Source organism: Dryobates pubescens, chromosome 2 (genome assembly GCF_014839835.1).
Source record: "Dryobates pubescens isolate bDryPub1 chromosome 2, bDryPub1.pri, whole genome shotgun sequence".
NCBI classification, from domain to species: domain Eukaryota; kingdom Metazoa; phylum Chordata; class Aves; order Piciformes; family Picidae; genus Dryobates; species Dryobates pubescens.
Window position 1 is genome coordinate 12,400,402 of NC_071613.1, and position 24,286 is coordinate 12,424,687.

General features: G+C 42.6%; 1 protein-coding gene across 1 annotated transcript; it reads right to left on the minus strand.

The window, feature by feature from the left end:
- Positions 1-5,213: 5,213 nt before the first annotated feature.
- On the minus strand, positions 5,214-13,865 carry SLC30A10 (solute carrier family 30 member 10). The gene is made up of 4 exons (XM_054170159.1): positions 13,236-13,865; positions 12,690-12,773; positions 9,009-9,245; positions 5,214-8,261 (listed from the first exon to the last, which is right to left on the minus strand). The coding sequence occupies exons 1-4, from the start codon at positions 13,750-13,752 to the stop codon at positions 7,786-7,788; spliced, it is 1,314 nt and encodes a 437-aa protein (XP_054026134.1). The 5' UTR covers positions 13,753-13,865; the 3' UTR covers positions 5,214-7,785.
- Positions 13,866-24,286: the final 10,421 nt, after the last annotated feature.

Consider the following 24,286-nt stretch of genomic DNA (forward strand, 5'->3'; position numbering starts at 1 on the left):
GGGACCATGGGCCTCATCAGTACTATCAAATCAAACAGTGACTGAGGATGAACCACGTTCATGTGTATTAGTGAGCTGTTCGAGCATGACGTGGCCTGTGGCAATTACTGCACTTCACAGCCATTTCGGGGCACAGTCCAGAGTCAAACCTAATCCCAGGTGGAAATCAGCACAGAACCACTTTCCTTTGAAGTGGATGGTATTGTACCAGAATAGATGCAAGATCTTCTGTGCTGGCTGGTCTCTGTGCTTGGGAGTATTCCCAGATATAATTCATTTCCTAATAACAGGCAATTGATAACACTTCACAGCCATTCAAATGCCTGCTATCTTTAATGGCCAAGATATGTGCTTCTTTCATCAGACATTCAATGCCACTTTAGGAAAGAAAAGTTCAGCCACAAAGCTACAGGGCTGCTCTAGTGACTTCTCTAGGGAGTTGATGGCAAGCATTACAATTATGCCTCTCCAGCTAGAATTTCATAGCAAAATAGCAGCCTGTGAAGTATAGCTAGGACTTGACAATAAATTCCATCTTTGTATCAGAGGGCAAAGCTTGTGTTCCCGGAAAGACAGAGGTTTACTTGTCCCCACTGAACTTCCCTCAGCATTAACTCCCCTTGATATCTCATTACACAGCTCCTACTCTCAATTTTACTGAACCTCCACTTTGTCCTAACTGGAATATTCACTAACCTAATCCCAACTATATTCTAAACTTGACAAAGAATTTAACTGACCCTTCATTCCCCACTTGTGACCACTATTATTGCCCTACTTCTTACTGAAACTTTAAGTCAGTACAAAATCTCTACCAGATGGGAAAGTATTTGCCCTCAGTAGATAGATGTTCTGCACCCACCTGTGGGGAATCCATAGCAGCCTCCTAAAATATTCTTACGCAAGGATATGAGTTGAAAAGCATCACATCTGAAAGCCCAGCAAATTCTAATTGATTATATATATTACAATTTCAATGCATAAATATTTTGTATACAGAAATATTGGATGCAAAAGAAACCACTGAGATCGTGGACTTTTATTTTCTAGCAACTGGGTTTTTTTAATGTAACTACTTTATCCAGCCCAAACTCATCCTACTTCTGTGGCTTCTTAGAGGGTAGGTAAGGATCAAAACAGCAGCAGAAATCTAATGTGGAAAATACCTTCTGCTCCAGAAGTACCCAGGCACAAAATAAGGGCCTCTGCATAGAGAAGTCCTTGAATTTTAAGTGCCTTATACCAGTCTGTGCAGTGCGGAAACTGTTCATTATGTGTCAGGATTAAAACTGCGTGCTCCAAACCTATCAGCCCATGTTCTTCTTGTCCTAAAATGGTGGGTTTCAACATTCATTGATTGAAGCATGATCTTAACTCTTTGAAAATCAAACCCAGGATCACTTGGGAAGCATTGTTGCTATCATTTTCATGTACAACCAATAAGAGCTAGGTTAAACCCTCAACATTTATTTATGGTCCTTTTGCTTTGTTCTGTTTTGTTTTCCCTTGAGCATATGTACTGTTTTAATTTTGTCAGGAATGGCTTTATAGATTTTTCATTTCTGTCTCCGAAATCACTAATGATTCACCAGCCACAGGCTGAGGAACATCAACCAGACACATGACCATGGGCAACATATTGGACAAAACTGAAATTAATCCCTTATGGAGCATTTATATAGTTCCTGTAGTTTGGACATAGACAAACTATTTTTAAACAGCCATGCACAACTACTACTGCCTCCATACTGATCATTATTACCAAAAATGTGTAGGTATATGGACAATTGGAGAAAGAGACACAATGAGGTAGGACCCAGGTGGCAGATGACTTGATATTGATCTTAAGGAGAGAGGAATATATGAGGATATCCCCATTACTGCTGCTCCAAAAATAGCACCTGAACTTGCAGTGTTTGGCCTAAGGTTTTTGATACTGTTTCCCATAACATCCTCATAGAAAGGCTCAAGTAATGTGGCATAGATGGCTGGTCCAGGAGGTGGATTGGAAACTGGCTTGACAACAGAGTTCAGAGGGTCGTTATCAGTGGGACAGAGTCAACTCAGAGGCCTGTGGCCAGTGGTGTTCCCCAGGGATCAGTACTGGGTCCAGTTTTCTTCAATATCTTTATCACCAACCTGGATGAGGGGACTGAGAGTACCCTGAGCAAGTTCGCTGATGATACAATACTGGGAGTGTAGCTGACACCCTGTCAGGCTGTGCTGCCATCCAGTGAGATCTGGACAGGCTGGAGAGCTGGGTGCAGGCAAACCTCATGAAGTTCAATAAGGACAAGTGCAGGGTCCAGTACAGGCACCAGTACAGATTAGGGGCTGTGCTGCTGGAAAGCAGCTCCACAGAGAAAGACCTTGGAGTGCTGGTGGACAGCAAGCTCTTCATGGGGCAGCAATGTGTCCTTGTGGCCAAGAGAGCCAATAGTAATCTGGTGTGCATTGACAAAAGTGTGCTCCAGAGCTACAGACTCTAAACTCACACCTGGCCTGTTGGAATGTGCAGCCCAGGGAGGTGGTGGAGTCACCATTCCTGGAGGTGTTCAACAGGGGATTGGACATGGCACTTGGTGCCATGGTTTAGTAGTCATGAGGTCTTGGTTGACAGGTTGGACTTGATGGTCTTTGAGGTCTTTTCCAACCTTACTGATTCCATGATTCTATGGTTTAGGGGGCACTAAGCTTCTTGCAGAGGCAAAGCTTTCAAGTGTCTGTCCATTTTTCTTCCAAATATATCATAAAATTTTGCAGCATTTAGAAGCTCACAGGTTAAGAGCAACACAAAAGACTTAAAATTGTCCAAATCAGCACAAGCTCCTTATTGCCATCACACATCAAGCTCAGAACAACAGGCTTATTTAAAAATACACTTTATTTACAAGACATTAAAACTTCATTTTGGAAAAAAAAATAATAATATATATATATATATATATAGCTGTACATAAAACTTGAAGTAATTTTTCACCAGTAGATACTAAACCCACAGTGAGATTTACAATTCATTGATTCAGCAATCGTGGAAATTACATTTTGGCACCTTATCTAAATCACATAAGGAACAGAAAAACTGGAGGAAACTTTTCAGCAACACAACTCCATAATGTAACATTCTCATCCAGTGACATCCTCATGGCAAGGTATCACTCTTCAAACACAGAAAGTGTTTCCACTGCATAGCAGAGTAAGTAGCAGAACCTATAGAAATCTTCATAGCTTTTGAATTATCTTTTCAGAAACATCCCTTTTGCCTGCTCTGCAATTAGCTGGTTCAAGCTTTCCCCAAAGGTGTGAATAAATGGCCAATGAACCCTACTGATTTCATGGTACCTGCTTAGGTTTAGGAACCAACAGTCTTTAAGAAGTTGGTTCAGGTGGAGTGTTTATAAAGAATTTAAGTGTACATGGAAATTTATAGTTATATCTCAGGATGACCACTGAAGATGACACTTCTACACAGACCACAGGACATAAAATAGTCCTTGGAGCAGCTCACATCAAGCCATCCATAGACCTTGGGTGGTAAACTTCACTTTGGGGGTGATTCAGATGCTGGCATATTCCCTTCAAAGCTCAGAATGAAAAGGAGCGTTCAGGACAGTAAGTGTTACACATCAGGTAGCACAGGGGGAAAGAATAGGAGGAATTAAACAAGGTCCCAAAGTGGTTTACAATGGTAAGGTGCATCACATAATAAAAACCAGAAAGTGGCAAAATTTTACTAAAATACAGTGCAAAAAAAATTAACCAGTGCATAACAGAGGTATTTCTAAACTGTATCATGGGTACACCACTACAATCAGAAGGGTAGCAAAACCATACTGCTTTTATTGAAGAGACAATATGGAAAACAAAGAGGGGGAAAAAAGGCAGCTGCACTACAAGCCAAAATAAGTGGCAAAAAGACCATAAGGAAGTCAGCTGAAAATCTGCTAAAACAAAGGCAAAACTCCTAAAAATAGCATCAGTTGTTTTTCTTTACATAGAAGAGCAAAGCTAAGGCTTGCATTTAGAGAGTTACAGAAGAAGGGGGAAATAACAGTCAAACTGGCATGTTTGGCACACTTGAAAAGGTGACAAAAAAAAATATTCACTTTAAGAAAAGGTCCAGTAAATTGCTGTTGCATTTAAATGCCATGTTCATTCATTCCAGATTTCACTTTTACTCCAGAACTGTCAGGCAAGGCTTGCAAGTGTTTTGTTGCTCTACAGCTACGTGACATGTAGGACTGGTTATGGAGCAGAGAGCCACATTAGCTGGATAACCAGCTGACAGTCACCTGTATTTCACAGAATCACAGAATGGTAGGGCTTGGATGGGACCTTCCTGCCATGGCAGGTTTTGGATGCCTCCAGAGACAGAGACTCCACCACCTCTCTGAGCAGCCTGCTCCAGTGCTCCACAACCCTCAAATTAAAAAAGTTCCTCCTCAGAGAAGGAGGAAGAGATAGGGGCAATCAATGGGAACAAATCCAAATGCCATGATGATGCAGTCATAAGGGAGTACTTTTAAAGGACAATCAACCTGCAATGATCAGAAAATTTATGATACTGAACTGGAAGCAGGGGGGGGGAAAGGTAATTAAGGTAAAGAGGCCAGAAAAGAGATATGACAGTGCAATATGCTACAAAGCTGCATTCAGAACAAGCGCCCATGGTTAAAGGCAAATACTGAATTATACTGTATTTCCACATGAATTAAGCCCACTTCCAAGAAAAATTAGAAGATAAATGCCAAGAATTGAGGGGAAATAAGCTCATACACAGACTGATTAGAGTGAAGTCTTCTACAGAACCAGAGAGAAGACACCCAGTACAGCCTAGCCATGGTGGAGAAAAATATCAAAGGAAGGCAAGGATATTGAGTCAGAATCCTTAGGTGAATACCCTGAAAGTCCCTACATGGAAAAAATAAAATCAAGGTTCATCTCATCAATAACATAGCTCTGCTGGTTTTGCTTGCTGAAGTAATAAAGCACAATTTAAATCTGCTTGGTTTTCTAGACCTGAAGATTTCTATAACCCCTGGTATTTTCCCATTTATTCCCAGCCATTCAGCCAGACAAGAAAAGAAAAAAAAAAAAAACAAACAGTTTCAGAATGTTGCTTCATTGTATTTTCAGGTGACAACACTTCTAAAAGCTTGAAAAATAGCCACAGTTTTAAACACTGGAAGGACAAAAGAAGAAGATGGTCCCTTTCATCAAATGCCCAAACGTTACACGCACTAGCTCTCCGTAATTCCAGAGTAAACAATACTGCCATTCCATCTTTCAACCATTTAATATAATTTATACATTAAAAACCAAACCAAACCAAAACATTTTCCCTGATGTAAGACACAAAAGCATAGTTATGCAAGGGTGCTTCCTTTACAGGCTATCTAGAAACCGAGCTCTCCTGTAGACTTTGTTGTTATTTTGGGAGCCTTCTGTTCCAGTTCTTAACAAAAACCCTATAGATATGCTTTTTATTTACACCTGAACAGCGACACTTAAAACACCATCATCAATGAAAATAAGGACAAAAAGAAGAAAGGGCTGTCTTACTTTGTGCCACAGGCTTTTAAAAGACAGAACAAGCCTTAAAATGTTTCCTGATTTACATTAATTCGTGCAATAACTGCCGAGCAAGATCCTGCTGCTTTCACCTCTCCTGCTGCCAACAGAATCAAAAGACTGGAGGATCGAGCTTTTAATTATGCTAACACATATTTCAATTTCTATAGTACAAACCTACAATGGGAGGCCATCAAATATATTAATTCACCTATGAATGTGTGCAAAAAAAAAAAAAAAAAGGGAACTCCAAATCTAGAAATGTGCTATTTAGACTGCAATTGCTGCTTCAGTAAATATAATTTTCCAAGCAGCAAAATACCCTGCTGAGTGTTTTAATATTCATAGAATCATAGCATGGTTTGGATTGAAAAAGACCTTAAAGATCATCAACCCCCCCCTGACATGGGCAGGGACATCTTCCACTAGATCAGGTTGCTCAAAGCCCTATCCAAACTGACCATGAACACTTTCAGGGAGGGGGTATCCACAATCTTTCTGGGCAACCTGTTCCAGTGCCTCACCACCCTCATGGAGAAGTTCTTCCTTACATCTAATCTCTACCTACTCCCTTTCACTTTAAAGCCACTATCCCTCGTCCTGTCAATACTCATTAACTTAATGTCATCATCCATGCTAATAAGGAGCTTGCTGCTTTCAAGTTAGCCTTACAAGGAGGTCCTATTTTTTTCCCAGCCCAGGCAGGAAATCAATTTGCCTTTTCTGTTCAGACATTACTGAGGCAAAGACACTACTATTCTATATAGATGTCCCCATGAATAAATGAATTAAATAGCCTGGCCAGGCCACACAAACCATTCTGCTTTTGACAGCAAAATGTATTTGAACACTTCTGGATCTGATCTGCACAGCCAGCGAGGCTAAGCACTACACCCAGTGTTGATTAGATAATAGATCTCCTCTCCCAGCAACCTAGAGAACACACCTAAGCCAAATCCAGCACTGGTGACAGGGCACGTCGTCCTGTTTTCCTTAAGGTACCCTTCCTTGCATGCCTTCAAAAAAGAGCAAGCAGCAAAAAGATAATGGAACTGCTTCACTAAACAGACTTTGAAATACACCTTTGGGCAGGGGGAGGAGGGGCAGGGCAGAGAGGAGGGCTTAGACCTTTGTAACAAACAAACGAGAAATAACTGAGACTAAACCTGGGGAAAAAAAATCCCTGTGTTTTGTTGGTTTGGGTGTTTTTAAAGCTCCCTCTAAGTGATAATACTGCATATAAAATTTCAAAGGGACTTTCTTAATTAATAATGCCTTAACAAGAGAACTGCAGAATTTTAACTGCTCATAATAAAGACATCAGCTTATTTATTCAGCATGAAAAATGACAGATGCTGGGGGTTAAAGATGCTGCAATCATCCTGCACAATGATGAATTTAGATCGTGGAGTTCATAACTTCTGTTGTGAGGAGACAAAAGATTAAAACTGAAAAGACTTGAGTTGTACAATCACAACAGAGAACAAGGTAAAAGTTAATTGGATGACTCCCTGCATTTCCATTTGCTAGGATCTGTACAGACAATGTTAGTATTTCTTTGCTTTCATGACAAGAATTCTGTTCTTCAGCATAATTATCTGTGATTAGGTTCTGTCCATAAATACAGGAGTCAATCAAGAAATCAATGCAAGTCAAAATTCTTGAGTGCTTCCCCTCTTCCTTAGACACTCTTCATTTCACTCACAAACCCCACTGGCCAGAAGCACCAGAGTTACTGTTAAACATGAACTGTCTATGCAAAAATGGGGTTTCAGGATCAGTAAAGCATCTCTACTGAAGTCCTTTATAAACATACAGTACTTCAGCCCAGTACAATGGTTAACTGGCCACAGGGCTTTCAGGAAACGGCTCACTTCAGCAGAAAAGGCCAGAGTTTTATTCCCAGTGCCACTGGCCATTAACTGCAAGCATCAGTGCAGACAGCAACATGCCCCATCCACTCTATCAACAGAGATTCACACACAGTTTGGTAAGGAACTGGGTTAGGCTGTATCAGAAAAACCTTAGATGAACACACTGTCCTTCATGGAAATATTAATCCTTATTTCAGATACAAGGGGGGTTTAGGTGTATTTTGGTTTACAGCTAAAGCACAGATATCTTGTTGCCACAACAACTTCAGCCACAACCACCCATGACCCCCTCTCCCCAGCCAGGATGTTTGTTCTGTGAAAACACCATGTGGAACAGAGCCTAGAGTCGTGTGCTGCCTAACTGTGGTTTGTCATTGGGCCTGTCACCATTTTTCACATTTTTAATGCTATCCTCTGCCAGTGGGTACTCAACAGGTATTTCAATATGATTTTTACTTGAACCATTGTCTCTATGCAGCACAGAAAGGGAACTATCATTTTTCTCAGTGCAGCCATTAGTTTTAGCCACGGAAAGCTCCCGTTGGCTGCAGCACAGCTGAGAGTCACAAGATTTTGAGATGCAGGGTGAGCTGCACAGGAGCTGGGAGGTCTTGTGGTCAATGTACTCAGGCTGGATGGTCACAGAATGGATCCCTGCGTCATGGAAAACCTTCCGTATTTTATAAGCAGCATCTTGGTAATCGGTAGGTGTTTGGCACTTGATATGAAGAGTAGCAATATTCTTCCCACCTGCAAGCTCCCAGACATGCACCTCATGAAGGCTGATAACCCCTGGTACACGACCTAGTCTGTCAGCTGGAAGACACGAGAGAAAGATATTAGAGGCTTTGGTGTACTGGCTAAGTAGTAGCTTTCTCATGAAGAGCCCTACCTGAAAGCAGCAGTCCCCAAACTATCTTGTAAAAGAGTTATACTTAGTAGAAGTTGTCTAATCCCAGCTGCCTCTAGTTCAGCCTCCAGAGGACATGAGCAAGCCACCTTTCCTTCTAGGTTCATGCATCCCTCAGGCTCCCTAATGGCAATTAACCAGTTTTGCATAAAAGCAATATTAGAGACCACTTCCTTGGCCAAGGCCCCACATCTTCTGGTTTCTCTAGCCCCAAACAGGGTGCAATTTCAGAAATAACTAGCACTAGCTAAAATTAACCAGTGTGAGCAACACCAGAGAGCTACAAAATTAAATAGTCTCAATGGAAGTTCTGAGCTGATTTGGAAGCCTTTCAGAAGAAGCCACTGCAGAGCCAGAAAATATCATAATTCAGTGTTGTTTCTTTCACAAACAGCCCACACAAAGCATTAACAGCTCACAGGCCTGGTATTTTTGATGTATTGTTGGAGTACCACATTCTCAAGATGCATGCTCTAACTAATCCAGAGAGATTTGAGTCATGTTGCTAGGACACAGGCATGTGACTATTTCTCACAGTTCTTGAGAATTTAGAGCTATTATGAGTAAATAATCCAAACATGTTAGTCCAGAAATAACATGCATTGAAACACATCAGTAAAACTGATAGCATTTCAGTGACAAAGCTGACTTACTCAGTAGTTGCATGTTGACACCTTTGGGAACCATCTGCAACAAAATAACTGAGGTCTCCTTGATAAGTGGGAATGCAGAAGACAAGATGATGAACACCATAATTATTGTCAGGCTTGGATCGATGTAACACTGCCAATTACATGGAGCATTCTCCAGAGGAAGTACGTGGAAGATTGTAGCAGCAATTACCACGACCACAGATCCAAGTGCATCTCCCATAACATGCAAAAGAACACCTGAAACAAATGGCACAGTTTCCATTAGTGGGTTTGGTTGTTGGTTGAGGTTTGGGGGGTTTTTGAGGGGAGGAAGGGGAGGGAGTAGTGCTGCATTTTTCAAGTCTCTTCTACTTCACATGAAAAACACAATACTCCAGGCAGTAGCATCATAACCAAAGTCCTCAAAAACAGCTTTCAGAACAAAACAGTAAAGGAAATACTGACTCTGAACCCCAGCTGCTTAAGTGGGATGCATTATTAAACATGTAGGATATGCTGGCAACTGCAGTCCAACTGCAATGCCATGGCAACATAAAATGTGTTCATTTAAATGCCCACAGATTATTAAAAGATCTTGACACATTGAATCTCAATTAAAAATTGATGACTAGATCTGTGTGTTCTACTCTGGAAGCTGAGAGAGCCACAGACCAGCCCTAGTAACCATCCATCAGCTCCCATGACACTGCTGAGATCCGAAAACTTACCTAAGTGAAGCCTAAGACCATTCCTAAGCCTAAGACCATTCCTATGGTTACCAATGCCATCAAACTCCAATTTGCAGATCCAGCTTGATCACTAGTGATATTAACACTTGTCCCACCAACACTACTAGCCCTAAGACCTCCACAAAATAACAGAACCAGGTGTGGGGGTCAGTCACAAGGAGACCACAGTTTAATATGTCCTTAGACTACTCTAAATTGAGAGGAACACTGGCTACCACTTTTCACATCTATAGATATGTTTTTGTACAAAAGTTAAAGACAAAAACCAGGCCCTTGTTACAACACCTCTTTCAACTGCAATGCCCTTACAGCTACAGTGACCAAAGCTGCCATCTTGCTATAAAGTTACAATAATCTAAGAACTAATTTTTACTTTTTTTCTGTACCGCTTCCCTTTTCTTTCACCTGCTCGAATGCAGTATTGTCAACCTTTACTGTTCAGACACAGATTCCTTTCCAACTGATGTCTAATTCATTACATCTCTAAATACAAGAAGTCAATTTCTTTGTCAACACTTTTCATTCAGAACCTGTGAACGAATAAAATGGACCATCTCCTTTTAATGTCCCTATAATGGGCACTATCAAGAGCTTCACTACAATTTAATCACTTCTGGGCTGGAGAAGCTGTAAAAAAGACTCCCTCTGAAACACATTCAACAACACAGCAAAGAGTTTTGACTCTTTGGGGATGCTGAACACTGAATTACATGTAGAGCTGTGCCTCTGCTGCTGTTTTTTCCCAGCTCTATGCATTAATATTGATCTTCTGTGTGAGAAATGAAGAAAACAGCCACTTGAGTTCCTTTGAATCACTTGGGTCAGATAAGAAAGTACAGGCTTTCAGTGAGTCCAGCCCTTTCTGCTGGAGTCAGGCATGTTCTGCCCCATTTGGCAGACTCCCACAGGGTTTTACTCCTCCTAACAGTGTGGCAGTGTTTCCTTTTCAGTTCCAAATAATCCCAATTCACCATAGGCTATCAGCTATTGCACTAACAAGAGGGACAGGCAGGATGCAATTGCCAAGGCAACTAACAAGAGAACACAGCTTAAAAGGGACAGGAGAGGGTTTCATAAAGCCCTCTTTTGAATTAAGAAAAGAGTAGGCATGTCAGAATTTTGGTAAATCATGAATTAAGAATATGGGGGTTGGAAAATGCTTATTTTACTTTACTAACACCACCAATATGTACCTCTTGGTTACATTTCCCTACTGATCCCCAAAAGCTGCAGTTATAAGAACCGAAAATAATTTTTAATTAAATACAGCCAGTATTGCAAGACCATAGGCAATGTTTAGTTTCCAACAGCTTGTGCTGGGAAGTCTGAACTACTCCTCATATGCTCAAAAATAATTGTACAGCACAATAATCAATATGGCTTCCTGTTCCTACTACTTTTAAAATCAAGGAAGCAGTTCCTCAGCAAATCCATTTGGTCCAGCCATGTTTTTCTCAAGGGGGCTCCAATTCTACAATGTACAGAATCTCTTGCCAAGTGATTATGAAGGAATTCTAGCTCTGTAACTAGCTTTGAAGGAAAAACATAGGGGGTCAGAATTTTAAAGCCATGTATCTGTAGCACTGGCTAGAGAAGCAAGGAGTATTTGCAAGGCCAATGAAGATAGATTTTTGCAAAGATGACATACCAGAGTAACACTTCAATAAAAAAATCTTCTTGGAAATTGACAACAAATGCCTTAAAATAACTGACACAAAACTCCTTGTAAGCTTCCAGCATCATAAAGCTTAAGCACTGTCATTCAGGCAAGTGAGGTCTTCCCTAAAGTACACAGTTTCTTATTCTTCTCTCCTCCAACCCTGAAAGTGACAGTTTGCTTTTCCTGTCCCAATCACCTCACCACTATAATGCCATGACATCCAGTGACACCAGTTTCCAGACATTCAGCAAAGTCTTGTGGCATGCTAGAGCATGTGGTTTGATTTCCAAAGTGTCTTTCCTCATAGACACATTTGTGTAACTCTGAAAACACTTTTCTTTGAAAGGCAGGCTCACAGCAGGAAAATAAAACCATGAAAACAAACCAAACAAAACCAAACCAAAACCCCCACAACAAAATCAACAACAAAACAACCCAAGTTGCCATGTCAGCTTCTGAAACTGATCTCATGTGATGCCAACTTTCATGACTTGGAGGAATATGTGATACTCAGAGGTGACCACAGAAAAGTCTGAAACTACTATTCTGTTTCAGCTTTCTGACAGTCTTGGGGACAAATTCAATGATTAATATACTCAAAGATACCTGCTTTTGTCTCTGCTCAGAACAGTTGCATGCCCATAAATACCTATACAGAGGCTTGGTTAATTTATTCCTAGAAGCAGCTATATTGTTTCACTTCACAGCTACTCAGAGACCTCGTAGATTGCAATGCCAGAAGGACAAATCCTGTCACAGACTCTCTCAGGAACAGGGTCACAGTTCAAGGACCTGGAAAAACACGGTGCTGAAGCACCAGTTTCAGCACCTTTTTCCTCATGCTGACAAAACATTACCAGCCTTGGGATTTAAAGAAATTCTGTTTTCTGCCCCAAAGCATGTGCAAGTTGAGAACTACTCAATTATTGGAGCAGTGACATCCAAAGAAGCAACTCATAGCTACCTCCTTTCCATTCCTATAAGGCCTCTAGTGACTTCAGCTTAATGCAGTAGGTGCCTCCTCTCCAAAAAATTTAGCTGTACTCTTCTACAGAATTGAAATCAAAAGTGAGCACACTCAGAGACAAAACAGCATCATGCTATTTTGTTATCATCTATGCTATTTCATACCAGAATGTTTCTGCTAAAGATAACTGGGTCCATATACACAGGAGAGCCCTGGGCTTTGGCTCCATTCTTACTGATATTAGAAACAAACAAATAAACAAACCAAACCAAGCAGAAAGTTTTTGAAGTTAAAATAAAAATGAGCAGTATACTTCCATGCTATACCTCTGATGTTCAAGGCTTCAGATTTTTTCTCTTTCTTCTTCTCAGGCCCCTCCTCAGGGCTCTTTTGGTCATTTGGTGAATCACCTGCATTCAAAGAAGAAACGCTGTGTTGTGTATAAGTTCTACAAACAGAAAAAACACCAACCTTCTCAAAACCAACTTATTTCAAAGGTGACAGTAAAAAAAGACCTCCAAAACCCAAGCCAAAACATTTTCCATGCAGCGCTCTGAGCAACGCCTCCCTCCCCCATCCCAGGGCCCGCCCAGCAGCCCGGTGTGAAGTACAAGGTGAAGGAGGCGGCGGGTGTCTAAGCGAGGTTAGCGCAGTGCCTCGCTGCCCACGCGTGGGTTTGGGGCTCAGAGGATGGGTTCAGCAGCTCGGCGGGTTCTGGGGTCACACAGGAGGACAGAGAGGGACGGGGAAGGATGCGGAGGGTGGGGAGAGGTGCGGGGACACGAGGGGAAGGATGTGGAGGGTGGGGAGAGGTGCGGGGACACGAGGGGAAGGCAAAAGGGCGAGGCGGCGAGGATGCAGCCGAAAGGCACCTGCTTGATCCGCCTCCCCAGCCGGGGTGCTGCCCGGCACAGCCCGCAGCGCGGCGGCAGGAGGCGGTGGGACGGACGGGCGGCGGCGACGGCGACAGCAGGCACCCCAGTCCTGGAAGACGAGCAGCCCCACCAGGTTGACGGCGAGGCCGAGGGTACCAACGATGAGCACCAGCTGGGCATCGTCGATGCGCTCGGGCCGGGCAAGGCGGAGGATGGCCTCCACGAAGATGGTGAAGCAGAGGGCGGTGAGGAAGACAGCGTTGCTCAGGGCCCCCACTGCCTCGGCGCGGCTGTAGCCGTAGGTAGCGCGGGGGCCCCGGCGGCTGCGGCGGGCGATGCGCCCCGTGGAGAGCCCCACGCAGAGGGAGATGAGGTCCGAGAGCATGTTGAAGGAGTCGGACACGAGCGCGATGGAGTTGCCCAGGTAGCCCGACACCAATTCGGCCACGAAGAAGCCGGCCGTGAGCACCAGCATGAAGATGAGGCGACACGTCTTCCCCGAGTACCGCCCCATGGCGACGGCGATGGCGGACAGGCCCACCGGTGCCTCTCTCCGCGCTACTGCCCGACCATGCTCAGTCACCGAGCAGGCAGCGCCACCAAACCCGCAACAAGTGCGGTCACCCCTGCCCTTAACGCTGCCACCCGCCCGCCCGCACCAAGCCCCGCCCGACGTCCTGCCCCGCGGGGAAGGCGCCGGCCGCCCGCCCGCAGCCCGCACCGCCCCGCACCGCCCCACCGGCACCGCCCCACCGCCATCAGTACCGTCGACGCGACACGGCGGTGGGAGGCTACTGGAGAAACCCACTGCCTGCCCGCCTGCCCCGCTCCGGAGCCGGTACAGGCGCCGTGACCCCGGGTGGGTGGCTGCGGGGAACCCTTGCGTCCCACTCGCCCTGCACCGCCACGGGCATAGCCACCAGCAATGATAACACCACTGGCATCGCCACCTGTACTGGCATCCCCACCGGCACTGCCACCGGTGCCGCCAGCCCGAGTGGGGAACTACGGGGGACCCCCACTGCCTGCCCGTCCAGCGGCTCCACAGCCCCAGGGCTCTCGGGTTGTTAGAAACGACCATTGGTGATATGAAATAAATAAAACAGGAAATAAAACAGCAGAGAGGAGACACAGAGCTGGAAAGATCTCACTTGGGTAGGCAGAACAGAACCAGCCAGCCAAAACTAAAAGGCTGTCCAGCATTGCTCTCCAGGGTGCTGGGTACCACTGCACTGTCCAAATACACCGAAGTTTCAGTGATGGATCCAATAATTCTGCTCCTTTGGTGCTTTATTGTTAGCTTAAGTGACAAATCAAAGGATAGAGTGCCATCTACTGAACCAGGTAACTGACTGCTTCTAGTCTCTGAAAAGGTATGTGACTTTAGTGGGCATGAATCAATCATCATTATAGGACAAAAACAATTTCACACATATTTTTTAACCCACAGAATAATGTGTAAGTGTAACAAGTGAGTAAACCTCTGCATTGTGTTTGTAGATGGATTTTTCCATTATTATGACAGTTCTTGGGACATGGGAATGGGAAAAAAGGACAAAGCTGGGCTCCTCATACAGCATTTCAAGATGAGGGGAGCAACTGAATACTTAAAGGAGGTGCTGGGAAAGTAGGTCGTCTTCAACTGGGGTTGTCAGTAACAAAACTGGGCCCCAAAATAATAAACTAGGATAAAAGATGTAAAACGTAGAGAAAATAATGTCCTTAAAATTCTATCCTGCGAGATCCTGGAGTATTTAAAGTATGCAAGAGGCACACTGGTGCTGGAGTGACTGCTTCAGCAGCTACAGTTCACACTGAAGTGACATATCAAGCATTTCACCACACTTGACAAAGAAAACAAACCAGCATGGCCAGGGAATGCTGTCCTACCAAAGCTATTCTCTGCAGCTAGAAATTCAGCAAAGGTCTCTGGAAAGTCCTCTTTTTTCTAACTGAAGCAGTTTCATTGTTACTGCTGTTAATTGTGTTTGATCCTTTGCTTCAATACATCTTTCAAACAAGGCCTCTCAATTCCACCTAAATTCTGTCTACACAACCAAAGCCTTGCCTTCCCCCCCACCCCCCTATGCCCCAAGATGTATCTTAACCTCAGGAGCAGCTATTCAAGCACATCCCACGTGCCTGCAAGGATTAACACACACACACACCTCCCGGTGTCCTTTTTACATGCTGTGCCCAAGCAATGAATGTACCCTGCCATATTCAAAGTAACAAATGCATCAACATAAATACATTGAAAAGAACCATAAGGGCAAACTCAACAGTGGGAGCAGACAGCATAATTTACATCCACTCAGACTTCAGCTCTATAATTACATCTGCCAACAGAAGATGAGAGATTTCAAATATTTGTGCAGGGCACAGGTGGAACAAAAAGCAGAAAGATCTAAGACTTATAGGAAGTAATAGTCTATCAGATCTAAATTGTAAAATGACAGATTACACCTTCTTTGCTGAAATTAATGGAAGAAAAATCTGCCTCTGGCACTTCACTTACAGCCAAACCCAAACATTCACTGAAGCCCAGCTCATTGCACCTGCACAGAACTGAAAAGAATTTGCAGTGATTCTTATTTTAGGAAGATGTATAATACAGTAGCTGGAACATCATCAATCCTCCTGTGCAAAACAGACATTAATTCTCTTCAGGGAAAACCAAACAACAACAACAACAAAACCTCAAACATGTCATAGCCCTTAATTCACTTCAAAACCATAAAAATATCACAGTTCCTTTGAAGAAATTGTGCTAAAGATATTATTTTCAGCAAATAAGGCTGTGACTAGGTCCTCTGACATGGAGCACAATTACAGATGAGTCACTGAAGAAGCTGTCAGAAGCAGTACATGTTCAGAGCCTCAGCTCAGAAGCTGTGCCTGCTGTACCACTTCTCTTCCACTGCCGCCTTCTGTCTGTCAAGCTCACACATCTCAATCTTCCTCTCACAGAACATCATCAGTCTGAAAGGTACACACTGACATGGAAACAGAGCAATGTTTGTGCTGCATTAGATCAGTGGCTCATCTCTGAACTATTTCCAGTTCTCATCTACACCTTCAGAAGATGAGGAGCTGAATACCTTCACAGCATTCAAAACACAGCTCAGCAACTGATTCATACAGAGGCAGAGAAGAGGTTCCCAGCTATCTCCTTTCCCCTTTTCCCAGTTCTGCCTCACATTTGGTTTGCTTTTGTCTTCTGAATATTTAGCAGATCTCTTTATGGAGTGTATCCTTGTCTCCTGCTTTCTGTTTCTCATCTTCTGACCAGTTATTCATTCACGCAAGTGCCTGTCCCTTCACACTACAGCTGCTTAGAAAGCCTCTTGGGAATCCAAGCTTTTGCTCACTATGCATACAAGCCTCCCTGTCTCTCTTCATCCAGATACCACTATCACTTCAAGATAAACAACTCCTAAAACTGCCAACTGAACAAAGCTACACTAATCTTTCTTGTTCAGTAAGTCACCACTTCACACACAAGTTGTTACTTATTATTAACAAGAATAATTCATTTATCTTAATCTTCAGAATAAAGTATGTGTTATACCCAGTAACTGCTGCACCTTGATCATCTTGCACTTTGATCTTCCACCTAGTCCATAACAGAGTCTTGTTCCTAGATGTAGGAGGCACTGATTCCATTAGCAGGGTTTTCTCTCAGGCTTTTCCCCCCTTGTGGGCATTACTATCCTGCTTCCAGTGATCCACCTGCAGTATTGGAATGCTTGACCTCAACTCCTTTTGGAAAAGAACTTTGGTTTTGATTGTTCTGCAGCATGCTTAAAATCCTTTTATGTTTTATATTGACTGCAGACATTCAACAGTACAATGTTAACTTATTCTTCCAACCTAAATATCATAGAATCATAGACTCATAGACATAGAATCATAGAATGATCTGGGTTGGAAGGGACATCTGAAGCTCATCTAGTCCAACCTCCTCTGCAGTAAGCAGGAGCATCCTCAACTAGATCCAGTTGCCCAGAGCCCTATCCCAGTCTCTGCTTGTAACTGTGCTGAATTGAACAAGTCTCTCTTAGGAGGTTCAGAAAAGGTTGTCCAACACCTTGGTTTCCTGAATTATTTGCCAACTTTAGTTTCAGCTACAATACTGCTAGTAAAGCTATTGTTGCAGTTTCCTCATCTTAATCAGGAGCAGGAATTTGTAACTTTCTTATGAACTGGTAAAATTATCACAGACACGACAACTTACTTTCTGAATCCCAAGGAGCAAAGCACTCCTGTAAGCTTCAAGATTTCTGTGTACCAAGATATTAAAGTTCTCAACACCAATTTTTAACACTTAGCCGCTGGAAGTCAAACCTTGTACCCAACAGGGTATTCCAAGCCGTGGCCTTAAGGGGATGCTTAGGTGAAGTAAAGGCATGGTAATTAGGTATGATACTTTCCCATAACACTCTGCCATCCTTTAAGTATTTTCAGCTCAACTGAGTTTCTATGCTAGATATGTGTATTTAGTTGCCTTCAATGGATTTCTCTTCCAGCTTTTCAACCCTGCAGGAGGGTTGGACTAGATGACCTTTACAGGTCCCTTCCAACCCAATGCATTCTATGACTCTGTGATTGCTTGGCAACAAGCTCCACACACCTCCTCATGGTATGAAGAATCACACAGTATCACAGTACCACAGTATAACTAAGGTTGGAAGAGACCCCAAGGATCATCAAGTCCAACCTGTCTCGACAGACCTCACAACTAGACCATGGCACCAAGTGCCATGTCCAATCTCCTCTTGAACACCTCCAGGGATGGCGACTCCACCACCTCCCTGGGCAGCACATTCCAATGACGAACGACTCGCTCGGTGAAGAACTTTCTCCTCACTTCGAGTCTAAACCTCCCCTGGCGCAGCTTGAGACTGTGTCCCCTAATCTAGCCAGGGCCTCTGCTCTCTGCTAGTTTCATTTAACATACCCTTGTTCTCATTTCAGGGGACAGAAAAAATACCCACTCAATGACTAGTGACCTTCCCTATGCCACTTTTGGTTTTGCAGAGTCCCACAAAATGAATCACATAATAAACATTGACCAAGGCACCTTGTTGTGGAAGGTGCTTGGTACCTCCTCGTTTGTTCATTTTATTTGTACCTTCCTCTCATTCTGCTCAGCATGATACCTTCAGCATCCTCAGCAGAGTACAGAGGTGAATGTCCTTGGCTTTTTTACCCACAGCTATGACAGTCCTGAAACTACCCTGGGGATAGACCATGGGCTAGCTGGAGAAAGAGAATGGATTTTTCATGTTCTTCCAAAGAGGACTTGAGTACACTGGTAACTCAAACTGCAATGATGAACCTGAGGGTTTATTTAGGTCCTAGTCTGGAATGTCTTCCTTTGGATTTATTTTTCTTTTTCTATTTTAAAATGGTTGCTCAGTTTGTTAGTAACAAACCACTTTTCTGTGCTCATAGTAGCTATCATTAAGAAACCAGCCACATACTTTAAGAAATACCCAGTCAGTACCTGCTCTAGCATTTGGATAGTGCTTCCTTCAATATTTTGACTACTTGATAATGCACTTTTTAAAAGGATAGTTCTGTTAAGTTTCCCCTGTAAATGTGTGTGTGGGGGTGGGTGTGTAACCTTCTCCTATCAGAAGCATGTGGCAAAACATGAAGAAGATAAAGCCACTCACTGATTTCTTCGTTGTAAATTGCACTGAGTCCTACCACAACAAACTTTTCTGTCCGAGCAGTATTTCTAGACTGAAGCTGATACCAAACCTGTGCCTAGCCAACTCTCTGCAGAATAAGCATCTAAATAAAACAATCACAGTTAACATATACAACATGTCAGCCTTAAAAAACAAAACAAAACAAAACAAACCATTGTATTGAAACTGTTTATGACTTTGGACTCAGTTATCTTACAGTCCTTCTATTTCCTTACAGCTCACTATGGATATGGTGATGCAACTCAGACAGCCTGTCTATGCCTTTACTATGAAATTGGTTCAAAGTTGAGAGTCTATGCAGTTACTCAAAGTTCAGTGACACTGTTGGAATCTAGGTTCACAAGTTTTGATCTCACCTTTATGATGTTACATAAATCATTACTTTTCTTTCTATGTTTTTTTTTTTCACCCCACACATTCCAATTTGGCCAAAAAGTAGACCCAAATCAGTTGCTTTTATTTGTTTTGATGCCAAATGTTCTCACTGAAAATGGCTGGAGAAGGTCAAATCTCTCTCCCTTAGATTATCTTCTGAGATTTCTTAGAAGAGGTCAAAGCATTCAAAACAGATCTGAAGAAAATTTAGTGAAGCATGTTGCTAAATAAACTTCCACAGTGTCTTTCCATCTGGCTTGGTCTTAGAAGGACCAGATTAGAGCCTCGGCTAACAGAAGTTAACATCAACCAGGAAAGCTTTGCAAGAATTTCATGAGGTTTATTTGGCACTCTGTGAAACAGACCTTCAGTCTGAGGTATCTGATAAGCACTTAAAATTACTTTCAGAGTTTCTCTTGGCCTTTTTATTCCTTTTGAGAGGATTACATCCAATAATGCTGTGGAAAGGAAAGCCAGAAAAGCTAAATATTTGATTAGAGTAGACTTTGGTTACCTGCATGCTGAAACACTAACACTTTGGGGATTTATGGAAATAAATGCATCAGGCATATGTCTCCATTTATACATACTGCCTCGGCAAGCACAGGAGTTAGGTGCCCCAGTGCACTACACAGGTAGCATAAATCCATGAGGTGAATGAAGTCTGCTGGTAAACCCTGGTGTTGTACATTTGACAGTCATCTATGAATGTAGCCATGGGATAAACTGGCATGAAGTGTTTCCTGAAGGGCTAATGCTTTGGGGGAAAAGTATTATCAACTAGTATCAATAGTATCAACTCTGAGGTAAAACAGAGACATTGATACTGATCTTGAGGGAAGTACTTTCATGCTTTTCAGGTTTGAAAAGCACGGTTAGCCAGATGTTTGTTGTTACAGGTCTTGTATCCAGGGTTCTTTCCTTCCCATTCTTTAAAAAGGTCTCCAAGCCATCAAACTGGCATAGTCTGGTACCCTTTCAGCAACACATCTGAGAGAGAAACCTGTTCAGAAGAGGGAATGTATTCTTCTCCTCTTAAATGCAGGTGAATTAAGTTATCATTAAGTTCTTCATACTGTCAACCTAAGAAACTGAAATCCTCTGTTCCGGATCTCTAATCTCCTGAGCACTTTTTTCTCCTGCAAGTATAGATTGTTTGGTCTGTTGAATCAGAGCATGCCGCTACAAATACAATTGCTGTTCAATAGCTGCACATTTCTGCTTACCAAGTGTCCACTGGAAAGGTCAGTGATATCAAAATATGGGTCAAGCTGTCACTTATCCACTTATTTTGGCCTATAAATATTCTCACTTCCTTGGGGACAGTATGCATGCAGCAAAAGATGTGAAAACTGAGTTCAGAATACTGTAGCAACAAAGCCTTCCTGAGTCACCCAGAGAGTTAGTTTTCTTTCATTTACAGATGTATGCCCCCAAATCTCTCCTACTTAAAAAAGCCAGGAAAAGAAAGCATATGCTTCACAGCAAGACTCAGAATAAATAAACTTGCTCTGCATAAGGTTCAGGAGGAGAATGAAGGTATGTTTTCCATGTATGTGACTGCTACCTCTTATCTGAGAGGCAGGCTGCTGGTGAACAATGAGATAGTAGAATCAAGACCCAGCAGTGTTTCCAAGTAAAAAGCTCACACATGCTTGCTAAATTGCACTTACCAGAGTATAAATGCAAGGCACTTGGCTGCTGACACACAACATGTTTTGTTTAATGAGTTGTGCAGTGTGCAGAGACCATGAAGTCTCTTTTGAGAAGGTTAGAGCTGCTTCTCATAGCCCCAGCCTTTTTATGGGTGGCTCAGTATCAGACAGGTTAAGATGGGTGATGTCTTTGCTTCCTGCTTCCCCCCCATGTCTCTGTACAGATCACAAGACAACAGGACAAATGTTTTCTCCACGTTGAATCTTTATTAATTTTCTCAAGACAAACAACAGAGAATTACTGTAATCAGACTAATGTGGTGCTTTTGAAGCTGTGAACAGTTTAAGGCTGCATGTAAATTAGCAGAAAAGACAATTACACCAAACTGTACAAACAAGAGGAAACTAATGTCTGTGGGCAATAAAACAGGCTTCTGTATTTTTATGGCTGACTGTAAAGGGCATGGCCAGTATTAAAGTTGTCTGGTATTTATTTTAAGAGCCTGATTTTTTTTTTTTCTTATTTATTTTCTTATTTATTTCCTATTATTATTTTTTTTTTCAGTTCAGCTGCTTATTATTTTGCCACCTTCTTCTTTTTTTTTTTGGTGTCAAAACATTCTGCTTATCATACAAGACCTCAAAACTATCAGGAAACTGGCTAAAGCTGTTCTGTCACTCATTTCCAACAGCAACAGTATGAAAAGTGTTTTGTGAAGGTTAACTCCTGGCAAATGTTTCTTAGGGAAGTTTTAACATTTCCATGCTTTAACAAGTATTTCCTGGGTTTTTACATCAAAGCAATAACCAGACTGTTCTGCCCTCCACACTGCTATGGATGGCACAGCTGGCCCAAGTACCTCTATGTGGCAGGTCCCTTAGAGAGCTATTACAGCATAAGTGCAATTGCTGTTCTGGGCCAGCACTAAAAGAAAGGTCAAGGGTATGTTGTGCCTATACTCTTGCTGACCTCTCCCCTCTTAGTCCTAGCATAGTGTGGGGTAGGTACTACTGATTGAATCAAGTGCAAAGATGGACCTAGAGAGCAGAGAGACTCTAATTTATCCTGGTGGGAGGAGATGAGTGCTTGCAGCTAGCAAAGGGGACAGACAGGAATCTGAATAGGGAAGGGAGAGGCAAAGGGAGATGTCAGTAGATGAAGACTTAAGGAGTAAGACACAGAGCAAAAGAGTAGCAAGAAACAGAAAGAAGAAGGGAAAGGGATAGAAGAGTAAGGGGTGAAACAAAACAACCCAGCTGATGGGTAGAGGAATGAAATTTAGTCTGCCTGGGTAAACAGGGATGGCAGCTTGGAAAAACACATTTATACCTGCTCAGCAGGAATATGTGTATGAAGATGAGAACCTAAGGCATGGATGTTGCAATGAGATAAATGTAGAGCATAGGAGTAGAACAAGGGAAAAAGATGGAGAGCTGGGTTGACACCCATAAATACTACATTGTATTCACTGGATGCTTGTTGCAGGCATGGCTTGCTCTGCCTCTGCTGACAGCACCAACCAGGAACCCACCAGCTACTTTTTCCTGTTCTTGACAGCCCATGCAACAGAGAATTCAGATGAACTACTGGCTGTTGCAATCACTTGTGGCATTAATACATGTAGAAACATGTGGAAGGATTTGATTTGGAGGATTTTGTTGTTCGCACTGCCCTCAACATCCACAATACGTCAATGGATGACTGAACTGCTCTCTCTAGTTTGTGCTTTGTGTTTTTTTGAAGTGAGCCAAACAATCACAAGAGAGAATAGGGTTGTCTTCTTGGGGAACAGAGATTTGAAGGCAGCCTTCCCACTTTCCCACACAGCATAAAAGCTAGAGGGCTGCTCTACAAACCTTTACCCTCCAGCGAACCACCACTGATGTCAGGAGATTGCTCAGGTGTCACTGAGGGTATTGCCTGTGAGCAGCTGGATTGCACCAGCAGGATTCAAAAGAGCATGAAAATCCACTTGGATTTCTGCTAGTGGTGCTGACACAAGAAAATTTGCCTTGACTTCCATCTCCAGGAAGGAGTATCTGTTTTTTAATGCACAGGATGACAAGAGACATAGATGGAATCCCTCTTTTTTTTTCCTTCACGTTTATATAGATACATAAAAATACAGACAGAATACAACTATACTTTTCAGAGTATAGTATTTGGTGAATAATGTCTCTTTTTAAAGAAATGCAATAAAATCCCCACTCAGGTTGGCTGCAGAGTGAGTTAGAGGAAATAATGTGACATTTTACCCAAGGGGGAATTATAAAATCAAGTCCAAAAGACAGCAACATTCCCTTTACAGGGTAAATTGGTATTGTCTTCTCTGTAGACATTACCATAAGGAGAGAAGACTTGCCATACCAGAAACAGAATGGAAAACCACCAACAAATCTACACACTGTCTTCATGGAATGTTACACAATTCATCCCTGGCTTAAGCAACTGAAATTCAGTTGAAAACAAAGTGGAGTTGCCAGGAACTTCGATGTGAGTCTGTCAGGGGAAGAGGGATATCTGTGTGGTCCCAAAGATCCTGGAAATTCAGGGAGAGTGACATTTACCTCCAAACTGCTGTTCATTGCAGTTAATTCCCTAACTGCCTGACACTCTCTGCCTTTGGGTTTACATGCTGATGTGTTCCTTCCCCCTGACTTCACCCAGAGGCACAGTTTTGGATGCAGCCTTTGAAGAAGCCCTCAAACAGACTTTGTCAGGAATTGCTGACAGTTCCCAACATAAACCCCCTTTAAATCCCTCTGTTAAATATACACCATTATGTATGTAATTAGTCTAAGAGCAGCCCAAATTTCAAATAGCTGAGCATCTGAAAAACAGGCAGTGAAGTAAGTTTAGTGTTATACACTAAACTTCAGTAAGCTTCAGTATCATCTGGTGATACATTCAATAATGAACAAAAATATTTTCCACTTTAAGTCCTACAGAAAACCCATTCAACACTGAAATGTAAACTAACAAACTTTTAATTTCTAGTCCCAAAGACTTATCCAGCCTTAAAGTCAGATGTCAGACTTACCTTACCTCACCTAAGGCAGTGCAAAGCAGAAGCTGCTTTATTAAAGTTCTCTCAGCTGTCCCTCCCAGGGTGTCCCCTTAATTCTTTGCAAATGTCTGGTTCCTATCCCAGCTGAAATATTACTATTTTTAAGATGTTATATATATATGTGTGTGTGTGTGTGTACAGAGAGGGAAAGACAACTCACATGTGTCTTACGTCTAATCAAGTGAGTCACCAACCCTGGATGTGTTTAAAGGTCCTTTGGATGTGGTGCT

Bases quoted from the DNA above. Each gene is read 5' to 3' on its own strand.
- SLC30A10 (XM_054170159.1), bottom strand. From the start codon at position 13,752: ATGGGGCGGTACTCGGGGAAGACGTGTCGCCTCATCTTCATGCTGGTG. The intron at 12,774-13,235 runs GTGCCTTTCGGC...CTTTGAATGCAG, and splicing joins TGGGGAGGCGGATCAAGCAG to GTGATTCACCAAATGACCAA. The intron at 8,262-9,008 runs GTAAGTCAGCTT...CGTGTCTTCCAG, and splicing joins TGTCAACATGCAACTACTGA to CTGACAGACTAGGTCGTGTA.